At 40.7% G+C, this 12,168-nt stretch overlaps 1 protein-coding gene across 1 annotated transcript in view; it reads left to right on the top strand.

Annotated features, from left to right (window-relative positions):
• Nucleotides 1-5,014, top strand: part of SOS1 (SOS Ras/Rac guanine nucleotide exchange factor 1) — a 70,389-nt gene extending 65,375 nt beyond the window's left edge. The window contains exons 19-22 of the mRNA XM_019549057.1: nucleotides 263-379; nucleotides 587-851; nucleotides 2,114-2,232; nucleotides 4,091-5,014. Of these exons, the coding sequence (XP_019404602.1) occupies nucleotides 263-379; nucleotides 587-851; nucleotides 2,114-2,232; nucleotides 4,091-4,585 (996 nt within the window). The 3' untranslated portion in view covers nucleotides 4,586-5,014. The remainder of the gene's footprint in view (nucleotides 1-262; nucleotides 380-586; nucleotides 852-2,113; nucleotides 2,233-4,090) is intronic.
• The last annotated feature ends 7,154 nt before the right edge of the window (nucleotides 5,015-12,168 follow it).

Here is a 12,168-nt window from a genome sequence, read left to right as displayed (position 1 = left end):
CACTGGAGTCCTTGCAGACCCTTGGGGTTTCTGTGTGTCGTCAGTTGAAGAGATTTGTCAAGGTAATGGGAATAGTGGGACAAACAACAATTATATTTGATATTGTTACTGATTGTTTAAGTGAGATCATTACTGATTGTTTTCTCAGTTAAAACTGCTTACCTAGTATTCCTCCTGAAACCTTTGACAACTGTATAATAAAGCCATTAGAACCCAGCCTGTAAAAGTAGCTTATTCTGTACTCTTTTTACTTGTATTCCAGAGGTTTTTTGAAAATTTGAATCCAATGGGAAGTAGCATGGAGAAAGAATTCACAGATTATCTGTTCAACAAGTCATTGGAAATTGAGCCACGAAATTCCAAGCCTCCACCAAGATTTGTTAGTATTCAGATTTTATTCTTTCTTAATAGACTCTTTAAAGCTGTGCTTTCAACAATGTAGCAAGATTTGTTTAAGAACTGATTAGCATTGAGATGAAACTATATGAACTTTTGTGATGGGGAGAAGGTAACTTGACTTGTAAAGGTCTATTTTTATTCTGCTACAAGATATGTAACTGATATTTATCACCCGATGTCTTTGCAGCCAAAAAAATACAGCTATCCCCTCAAGTCTCCAGGTGTTCGTCCTTCAAACCCAAGACCAGGTACCATGAGACATCCTACGCCACTGCAACAGGAGCCAAGAAAAATTAGTTACAGTCGCATCCCTGAGAGTGAAACAGAAAGTACAGCATCTGCACCCAATTCTCCACGAACACCTCTGACCCCACCCCCAGCATCTGCCACTTCTAGCACTACAGATGCCTGCAGTGTATTTGACTCGGACCCTTCAAGTCCTTTCCATTCAAGTAGGTGCTAAATCCAAGAATGGTCTTAAATAATTATTTCTGGCACGAACACATTTCCTTCTTCAGAAGTGATTATATCCGTATACACTTTTGTCTCTTTGTATGGACAGCAAGTCTCAGTGCATTTTTACTTTGGTTAATGTTAACTTAAAAATGATTGTCAAATAAGGAATAGCGTAGAATTAAGAGCCTTGCTTGTGTGATATTTAAAATCCCTGCAGAACGATTGTCAGAGCAGAATGCTGAAAGGGGAGTAGATTATTAGTGGCTGTGGAATGTGCTGTCAGCCTGCTTCTTGCAGCAAAACCTAAACTTCTGCTTTAGCAAAATAAGGATCACCTGGAAAGTTTGTGGTGTATGTGCTTGGCACTGGTCTGTACTGCATAGTGAGGGTAATGGAGCTCTGTTACCTTACTCAGTGCCAGACCTACTTACCTGGGCTCAACTAAATGTCAGTCTTTTTTTTTTTTAAAGGAAAGAAAGCATAAGGTTCAAGTGAAATTTAAATAACACTTTTATATACTATCCTGCCTTCTGCTAAATGCAGCACTTATGCGTAAATGAGTCAGTACCTCAGCCTCTTCTCCATTCTCTATCAGCTAAAGAAGACTGCATGCTCTGTAAAGTATTTCTAATAATGCTAAGTTTTTAAATGCTTGTTTAAATCCATGCATCTCAAAGATTTCATAGTAGCATCTATAATGTTAGCCCCATTTTTGCACTGAGAAAGGAATGGGCTTGCCCACAGCAAAAGTCACGCTGCAGTCTAGTACCAAAACTGGGAAACTGACCCTTGATCTACTGAGTCCTAGTCTTTGGGCTCATCCTTCCCCAAAAGAAGTTCTTTCTGCATCATTAAGCTTCAGGCTTACATCAGTCCTTATGCTGCTGCTGTAATGCAAGCATCTTCAGTCTCCATATGTATTTTTGGGGAGTAGAGAAGAGTGAGAAAATCCTAATGTAATACAGCAGTTTGCTCAGATGCCAGAAAGAGATTTTCTGTTCAAGTTCCCTGTGTGAAATTAAACAGAGTGATTAAAAATATTTTTATGCTTTACAAGTGGCTTGGTGCTAGTTGGTGGGCATTGGTTGGTTTGGTTTTACTGAATTATCTCCCCTCCATTCACACTTATTTGTTATGCATGCTTCAGTACAAGTTAACAATTATGTACTGAACTGTTGTTAAAGGCGAGCAGAAAAACATAACAAAAGGGGTATAAAGTGCAGTCATCTTCAAGCTTTTGTTTTTAAATGTTCATCAGGATCTGCTTCAGTATCATCCATAAGCTTCAACAAAAGCTCTGATGAAACGCCTGTTCCCCCTCCCGTTCCTCCACGGAGACGACCAGAATCTGCCCCAGCAGAATCCTCCCCATCAAAGGTAAATAAACAAACTCTGAATATATATATTTGGGAAATAGTGAGATGCATATTATCACGAGGGTAACACAGGGTGTCTGTGAAGTGAGGAAACAGCTTTCAACAAAATGGGATTGGATGGGAAGAGTATGTACTTGTTTTCTTAAGCCTGCAAAAAGACAGACCTCTGACCAGAGTGGGGTCAAAAAACCAACTGTAATAGTATGAAAGGGATCTAAAGTTAGGGCTTGGAATGCTTTTCATTACCCAGGCTCAGAGCTCCTGTGTTCCTGTCCCAGCTTTTGCTAGGAGAAGTTGTGGCTTCAGGCAGCCCTCCTTGTCCAGCAAGATAATCCTAAAAGGGGATGTGGGGAGGAGAAGGGAGGAAAGACAGCCGTAATGTGACAAGTTTTTGGAGTGTGTCTGCCCCAAGAGCTTCAGCAAAATGTGTTGAGCCTCCGCTGTCTGCCTCAGTTTCTTGTCCAACATACTGTTCAATCTTTCCTCTCCCTGCATATGTGTGCCTGGCCCTTGATCATGACTCGGGCCTGCCTCTGCACCTGGAGCAGAGGCCTCTTGACTTCTTTGGGGAAGTGCTCAGGGCCTTATAGAATTAAAGTGTGATTTACTTGGTTTTCCCCCAAGCCACCTAGGCTAAATACAGGCAGTCAGAAAGTCCAAGGCTGAATCAATTCAATCTTTTCAGGTTAGTGTATGCTGCTTAGATTGAACCAATAAACAAGTGAACAAGACATTTACTTTTGATTCCAGAAATGCAGCCACATGCATTTCTGGCCCAGGCCAGAAGTCGGGGGAGCTCAAGCACACCTCCCTGCTCAACTGGAGCAGACAGCTTGGGCCAAGGCTAGCCCACCCACCCTGTGACTGGGGGGGGGCTGGGGGAGGTGCAAAGCATCCTGGGATGCTGGGGGACTGTAAGTTAACTTGAATCTGGAGGGGATCTGGTACAGAAGTTAAATAAACCAATTTAACCTAAATCAGTTAATTCTGATACTACATCCATCCAGGTTTATCTTAAACCAGTTTTTGCTATTTGAAAGCTGTTTGTGTGCACTGAACTTCTGTTGTTATGGATTTGAACCAGTGTGTAATTTCTGTCCCTAGCCCTAGTGGAGATCCTACTCCCCTTTGTTTTCAGTGGCAGAGTTCACTGTAACCTCCTTTGCCTTCAATGAAATTTGCACTCTTGGGTCACTTAAGTGGTTTTGAAAAATCCCACTTTGATCTCATTATTTCAGTCTTCAGGACAGAATATTGTTTTGTTTGCCCCCTTGAAGAGCATTAGCCTGTTCTGCTCTTCCCCCCTAATCCCTTGTTCTCTAGACAAAAAGTGCTTTGTATTCCTACTCACTCTCTGGGCTCTTGCTCAAGGACTGATGGGCACCCCAGCACCTGATCAAACAGCTGAGCTGGAATTTCCTCAGGAATTGTTGCTCTGACCACTGAGCCAGTCTGCTTCTTGCAGCCCCCAGTCCTTTCTGCAGCCTTTCCCGTGCATCTTCTCTTCTTTGCAGCCATGGCTATGCAGTCACCTCATGACAGCCCCCTGATGCATTCCCGCTTCCCCATCTCTACTTTTGACTGACCCCTCACCATCCATACCCATAAGAGGAGCCTGCATCTTCCAGCTCCAGTCAGCTCCACCCACTTGCTGCCTTGCTTAATCAGTTTCACTTGTTCTTCCTCCCCAGTTCTTCTAAGTTGTTTCACACTTGTTTATTGTTACTCCAGGTTTTGATTGGATAACTTGTGTTTGTATAGCATGTAACAATGCAGCTGAGCCCTCATCCTGATTGAGGCCTTCACGGGCTACTGCTGTTTAAGTAATAGCTATCTAATTAAATGTTTATCTTCTCCAGATTACTTCTGCACATATGGACAGTCCACCAGCAATTCCTCCAAGACAACCCACCTCAAAAGTGTATTCGCCAAGGTACTCGGTGCCAGATCGGACCTCCATATCAGACCCCCCTGAAAGCCCTCCTGTTTTACCGCCGCGAGAACCTGTGCGAACACCAGATGTCTTCTCTAGCTCACCACTACACCTCCAGCCCCCACCTTTAGGTCGAAAAAGTGAACTCGGCAATACCTTTTTTCCAAACAGTCCCTCTCCATTTACTCCCCCACCCCCTCAAACTCCTTCTCCACATGTAGCACGGAGACATCTGCCATCACCTCCTTTGATACCGCAAGATGTGGACCTCCATCCTGTTACTGGGCCACCTGTTCCTCCACGACAAAGCACTTCTCAACATATCCCAAAGCTTCCTCCAAAAACTTATAAAAGGGAGCACACGCATCCATCGATGCATCGAGACGGACCACCTTTGCTGGAGAACGCCCACTCCTCCTGAGTTAGTCTTTGCTGTTGGAGTTGCGTTTCCCTGGCGCTATGTCTGTTGCTGGCAATGGATGCACTGAATCTGCTGGCGCCAAGGAGTTAGGATGTGTACACCAAACACTAAAAACTCTTATGATAAATTTGAAATGCAGGATGCAGAAACTGAATCACAAAAGCAGACGTTATCACAAAGCAACTGATGGACTTGAAGTTCCTATTTTAGTACATGGGACACTGTTCTAGAGTAATTGGACAACTGATTGTACCAGAAAACAGACTTGAGGGACTTCTCTGGCCAATGAGAAGAGAGTGTCTTTTGTGTAATGATCTCTAATGTCCAGGACAGAATGGAAAACATAGTTTTGTGTGCATCAGTCCCATACAGTGACCCAGTTATTAGAATGAAAAAATTATGCACTTTTGGAAAGAAAAAAAAAAAATCTCAAACAGGGAACTTTGTATCCTCCTTAACTTCCCTTTGCTTTTACTCCCTGCTTTCAAATACTGTCCCAAAATCATGAAAAGGACTGTGAGGAAGATCCGTGGTACCTAACTGTGTTAGACTAAAGGCATAGCACTGCATTGCGGTCCTGTTTACAAATTGTTGCAACGAATAGTGTGGGTACCTAGGTCTCACCAAAGAGGTACTTAATTATTATTTTATGAAATTATGGTGCCAGTTCAAAAAAATTTTTGCCAGGAAGCATAAATGTGTAATTACTGCTTTCTTTAACTAGAGCAGATTAAAGTCCTATGTCATTAAAATGACAGCAGATATGAAAACAGCAGCACTATTGTCTGAAGTAACTATACTACTACATTTAGGAGACTGTTAATCTATGCTAGGATATCTCCATTGTTTTTAAGGTTTACTGATAATCCATTTCATGGCTTTTAGCTGTACTTAATCACGCCATGAAAACACCATCACTTGTTGTGAAAGGAGCACTTGCTGGCCATTTTCCATAGTTATAGTCATGTTTTACTAATAATAGATTAATCAGCATACATAGAATTGCCTTGAAGTTGCGTAAATCATGTATATAGTGAATGTTGCATAAATATACTTGCAGATTGTTTTTAATTTAATTGAAATAGAGACAGATATTTGTTTCGCTGACGTACCTTAAATTATTACAACGACAAATGTACAATTCAGTTTTTCAGTTAAACACTGAAAAGGGGATAAAGCACATGTTGTGGTACGCATTTTTTCCTAGTTCAGTATATGTATTTTAGTAATAAATAACAGTTTAAAGAAAAATTGAGTTGTGGGCTGTGAAACAAAGATTAGTTAGAATTGAAAGAGCTGGGTGTCTCCCAAAGTGAATTACTGTATACATTTTAAAACTTCCCCTATCTCATGTATGCAGTGTGCTATAGAATTTCAAACTTTGTCTTAAAAAAATCTAATCTTTACAGTAGTTATTTACTGTGTCAGAAATGTACATGACAGAGCATTTACCTTCATAAATATCATGACATGGATTATCCATAAACCTGTGTACTGCTCTTCTGATTCTAAACAATACTGTGACAATAATGCATGCCAGTTATTGAAGAAAAGAAGTTTTATTATTCTCCACTACAGTAATGTTTGTGAAGTGTGCAGTATCTCATCTTTATTTAATAAGGCTCATGGGTCATAGTAAATTTCCATCATGTTTCTTCTTTGATACAAATACATTTCAGCAACCCAGAAAGCCGTGTCATTAACAATGGTTTTCCTAGAGCAAGTAGTCATGCTGGAAATCCATTTGAGTAACTTTTTACAGTGCCATTAGATCAGTGAAATGTGCTCCATCATACTAGAACATGGTCTTTACATTTCAGAAGATGTTTAGCTTTCATCAGCATTAAGCAGCAAATTTTGTTGTAGCCAGATACTGAGAATTTGTTTGTGTAGCTTTAGGTTTATATCTATTTTTTAAACCATTTTCCTGGCAAAAAAATGGTATTTCTCCTCTTTATTTGTAAGATTGATAAACTCAGCTTCAAAGGAGGACTTTGACATGTGCGCTTTATCCAACCCTGTCCTGCAGGCAATGTAGAGTTGCTAGTGCTTCAGATATAACAAAGGAAAATGAATAACCACGGGAAAGTTGTAAAAACTGATGGCTTTCCAGAGGAGTTCTCCCTCAACGCCAGATGCCCAAGCTCTTATCTCCTGTTCTATATGCTCAGAATCATGGTTGCTAGGAAGGGAGAATGGTCCAGTGATTAGGTCATTGGACTGGAGTACAGGAGAGCCAGGTTCCGCTCCTGGTTCAGGTACAGACTTCTTGTGGGTTCTAGCAGGAGTTACTAAATCTTATTTGTGCCTCGATTTCCCTTTTGTGAAATTGGAATAATGCCACCTTCCTTCCAAGTTGCATTGAGGATCCAAAGTCCTTAATTATGAGGAAATCAAGCACTACACAATGAGCATTTAAATTCCCTTTACAGTGCAGTACCATCCTTGTGTCATGCAGAAGGTGTCAGTGTTCATCAGTGCAAGGAACACTCCCTCACTGACAAAGTATGAAAGACGAGACTAAAAAACAACCAGATCCCTTGCATCTAGGCTAGAAGTTTAGACCAGTGGTTCTCAATCTTTTTTGTACCGGGACTCATTTGTAAACATCTATGGCCTGTCCTGACCGACTGCCCCCAGACCTCCACACCCCAGTGTGTGCAGCAGTGGGTGAGGGGGTGGGGGGCCCAAACAGACTCTTACAGGCTGGAAGTCTTCCAGCCTGCAAGAGAGAAGCCACAGTTTCCCACATTTTTCTCCTTTAAAGGAGAATCTATTTTTAAAGTGTGTTGGTCCATTTTTAAAGTTTAGTCGCAACTCTCACATATTCTTGTGACCCATGGGTTGAGAAATGCTGGTCTAGAGCACAGATGCAAAGCACTGGCTTGTCTCATACGCTGTCAGTTTAATTTGCGAGAAATAATTCTTTTAGCACTGAATTTCTCATTTGGCCATGTTTGTACTGGTGACTGATGTGCCTAGGATGGCAAAACAAATATCCTTAAATGCAGGCAGAGAAAATGGGATCATATTTTGTTATTCACGCTGGCCAGGGAGTTGGTAAAATGACTTGAAAAATAGCAGGGGGTGATGAAACATGCTTCAGTGTTGGCCTAGCACTGCCTAAATTAGATTGGTGCATTGCTGTAGACCCCAGACTAAAGTCTGACACTGCTCAAAAGACAGCATATACTGCTACGAAAAGCTGTTCTTCAGCTGCTGGGTGCTTACACTGGGGAGGGTGAGAAATGGAGGCCTTCAATGAACGGAGGTCAACAGTGCTTTTACACTGCAATATTTAAGCCATTTCTAAATTACCTCCCTCCTTGATTTAAAATGCAGTGTAACGGTGTAGGATAATAACCATAAATTCATTTTTAAAGAAATAAAAACAATCACTTGGATAGGTTTGTTTAAAAAAAAAAGTCCTCCATGTCTAGGTAAAGCTGGTATTTCTAGCATTGCACATTTTATTTCAAATCAGTTTATAATAAAATGCAAGGAAAAGTTAGTTAATTCCCTGCCTGGTCACTAGGTGGTAAGTACAGCTGTCATGGTGTTCAATAATCGAGATATGATTTTGCTGTGTTGTCTTGGAGAAAACCTGACCTGTGTTTCAGAATCAATACCATGCCATAAACTAACAATCACTTCTAGGGTGAGCTCTTGTGATTGTTTCTAAATTCTTGCTTAACTGTCACTTTACTTTACAAGGTAGAGAGGCCCATGTCTCAAGAGAAATCGGTTTATGGTTACTTATTGGCCTCTTCTCTTGAGTTTTAGGTTATCAGAATTGTGCGTGTCCATGTGTCTTGCTTTTAGTATGTGACATCTTAAATTAGACTTTCCTTATTAGAAATAAGCTCCAGTATCATTTTTACTCTGTTGCAACTGATCCAAAACTCACTGAAATTTATGGGAATCTTTCCACTCATGTTAGTGGGTTTTGGACCCAGGTCCTTGATGTGCTTTTGAAAGAGATGGTTCTATTATGTTATATTCAAGGAAGTGTATTCTGTACCACAAGGGCTGATTAAATGCACTTGTTTTGCTACAGACCCTGTGGCATCATAAAGACAAGGAGGTGTCTGCTGTAGTTCTAGTCTTGACCTGGCATAGCAGGTGTGTAAGCAGCCTTTGGTACTGATGATTCTAGTGGTTCTGCATTTAAACTCAGTTAGGAAAAGCCCTTCATTTATGAATGTTTGTCTTAGAATTGTAACGGTGTTCCTTAAAACTTGGCCTGCAGTATGTAAAACTTGCACCTTGCCCCCCTCTCAAGGTGAATACCTTTTCAGCTAACAAGCACAGTCTTGCTGAAAAATCCATTTGAATAGGGTAAATAAAAAATGTTGGCAGCTTCTTAGATTTTTCTCTTTAAATATCTTATTTTAACTGTTGAAGTGTCATTTCAGAATGTTTGATGCATGGGCTGAAGTCTTTTTTAGCTCTGTTAGGTAAGGAAAGAAACATGTGGCCCAGTACAGTTCTAAGCCAAAAGCACTTGTAACTTAGTTTGTAAATTTCATGCCTTATTTTCCATTTTTTTAAAGAAGAAAAACCTTAAAGTGCATTTTTCTGTCAACTGTGAGCAAGTTTCCCTTTTGCCTTTAATAAAAAAAACAGTGCATTAAGTAGCCAACTGCTGCAAAGTTGCAAATCAAGTGAACTAAGGGTAGGTCACACTTGACTCCCTTACAAACAAATATGAAGTCATGTTCCAGGTGACTGAAAGGTTGAAAGGGAAAAAAATCCTGTGCCAGATGCATGCCAGTTTTAGTAGCTGCCAAATGTGCCTTTTTATTAAGAACATCTGTAATTTTTTTCAATACAAGGTAGACAATATGGGTGTGTGGGGTAGGGTTTATTTCGGACAAATTTGGTTAATTTACTAGAGAACAAGCCTTTTTCTGTTTGTCCAACTGTAATGTAAAAATGTTAAGTTCCAATAAGTTTGTTCTAGTATATACGTACATTTGCCTTTGTTTTAATGGCATGGTTATTTGGTAAAATAATTAAATGTCAAAAAGCTATGTCAGTCTGACCCAGATGTAAAAATAAAGTGGTAATCTTCAACTGGCACATCTTATGACCTGTGTACCTAACCATGTCTGTAGGTGATCTTCGTATGCTATGTCTGCAATGGTATTCAGATTGCATTTAAAGTGACAATTACTAGTGGCTGTTACTTTTTGGCATTAAAAAGATATGTTCTAAAAATAAAAAATGCCTTACATATCCTGTAAGTGTGCACTTTTGTATATGTAAGTTACAACAGGTATCTAGTTAGTCTTACTGGGTTTTGAGTTTAATGTTGTGTGCTGTACATGAAGGTTATCTTTGAGTCTGCTACATAGGTATATGAAGTCATTTTAGTAGCTTAAGAAGTCTGTACAATTGCTGTAAGAAAGGAAACAATGTAGAGCAGAGAACGAGCAAAACTAATATACATGCATGTGTGCACGTACACATACATGCACATATAGTGGAAGTGTAAGATGAATGCAGCTGCTGGGGGCGTTGTTGTGGTTCCTTTCTTTAGTTCTGCAGGCCTACACCTGAACTTAATGAACAGGGGTGTTCTGGTCCCAGTTAAAAATGTATTGTATGGACTCTTTTAACTAGGTCAGAGTGACTGAATCATTCTACCCAAAATTTTGAATCTAGCAATAACCGGAACCCCTTGCTTTTAGGGTAGGTATTAAACAGCAACAATGACTATTGAAACTTGCTGAATGGTAACATCATAGTAGGTTTAAAAAACCCAGCATTGAAGGGTGGTATACCTCATTTCAGAAGGATGAGGCTAAATAAAAGAATTGTAGCATATGTCAAGAATATGTGTTTGTCCCAGCTTCAGAAGGAAGAAAACACTTCTCAATGCATATGAATAACAATAAAGGCAGAAAAGAACACTAGTGATGATATGATGGGGGGGGGTCTGCTATAGAAGACCAAGTAGGGAGAAAGAGGTGAATGAGACATTGTTCAAGCAAGTAACAAAAGTATTTAAAACTTAGGAAAGAATGCTAATGGGGTATTTCAGCTTCCCTAGTATCTACTGGAAGAATAATGCAGCAAAGTATAAAATGTCAGCTGTACATGTTGGAAACTTACTGGATGTGTCCTGGAAGTTGAGGGTATAACTAAGGGGGTAACTAATTTTGGACCTTGTTTGGGAAAAACGGCTGTCATTGGTCATAGAACAAGGGAAGAGTATAAGAGTATTGCACGGGCATGGAAGGAAAAAATTAGGAAGGCCAAAGCATGATTTGACATGCAGCTGACAAGGGATATAAAAGGCACTAAAGGATTCTGTAAGTATGTTGCAAGTAAGGAAAACTTGAGAAACAGTACAAAATGCAGAAGTTACAGATGATTCGGAGAAGGCTGAAGTATTTTGTGCCTTTTTAACTTCAGTTTTTACAAGTGAGGCAGGTACCAGATGAAGACAACAGTTGGCAGCAAAGATAGGGAAAGAGACAGCCTAAAGTAGTGGCAGAATAGGTTAAGGTTTACTTAGAGAAGCTAGATGCTTTCAAGCTGGAAGGGTTGGATGATATACTGCAGGAATAGGCTTAAGTAATGTTGCAGCCACTGGCTATCCTTTTTGGTAACTTGTGGCAGTCGTGAGACCCTGGATGATTGGAAAAAGGCAAACATAGTGTCCTATAAGAAAGGGGAGAGGGTGCATTGGGAACACAGACCAGTCAGCTAGCCTCAATACTTCGAAAGATCACAGGGCAGATCCTTAAAGAATCTATTGTGAAGCACCTAGAAGAAAACAAGGTGATCAGGAACAGCCAACATGGAGTCACCCAAAACAAGTCATGCCCAATCAATCTTTTTCCTCCTGTGATAAGGTGGCTGGCTCTGTGGATGAGGGGAGAGCAGTAGATATGATTATCTTGACTTTAGCAAAGCTTCTGACACTGCTTCCCATGACTTTCTAATTAATTTCTCATTTCTTGCCATGTTGGCAGCCGCCTTCCCTCCCCCCGTCTCCCTGGTGGGCCGTGCAGCCAGGATGCAGTGGCCATGAGGACTGCTGGATCTCTAGCAGTAAGTTGTTTTTTTTCCAGGGAGTCTGCCAAAAAGCATAGAGGCCACCCAAAATTGTGGTTTCTACAAAAATTACACAATCACAATTTTGGTAGGTCCCTAATTATAGGCAGCAGGGAGATGAGCTTTTCTTTGTGGCGGTAGGGGACAGAACTGGGAGTAATGGTCTCAAGCTGCAGCAGGGGAAAATTTAGGTTGGTGATTAGGAAGAACTTTCTGACTATGACAGTGGTTAAGTGCTGGATCAGACAACCTAGAGCAGGGGTGGGCAAAATATGTCCCAGGGACCAGATACAGCCCGCCAGGCCATTCTATCTGACCTGCAGGGACCCTAAACAATTTAGAAAGCTAATATTAATCTGCCCTGGGCTGCCTGTCATGCGGCCCTTGATGGCTTGCCAAAACTCACTAAGTGGCTCTCTGCCCAAAATAATTGCCCACCCCGATCTAGAAAAATGGTGGAATCTCCATTGTTAGAAGTTTTCCAGAGCGGGTTAAACAAACACTTGGCTGGGATGGTT

Source organism: Crocodylus porosus, unplaced genomic scaffold (assembly GCF_001723895.1).
Source record: "Crocodylus porosus isolate Cpor-Errol unplaced genomic scaffold, CroPor_comp1, whole genome shotgun sequence".
Classification (NCBI taxonomy): Eukaryota; Metazoa; Chordata; order Crocodylia; family Crocodylidae; genus Crocodylus; species Crocodylus porosus.
This window is presented reverse-complemented; position numbering and strand designations above follow the sequence as displayed.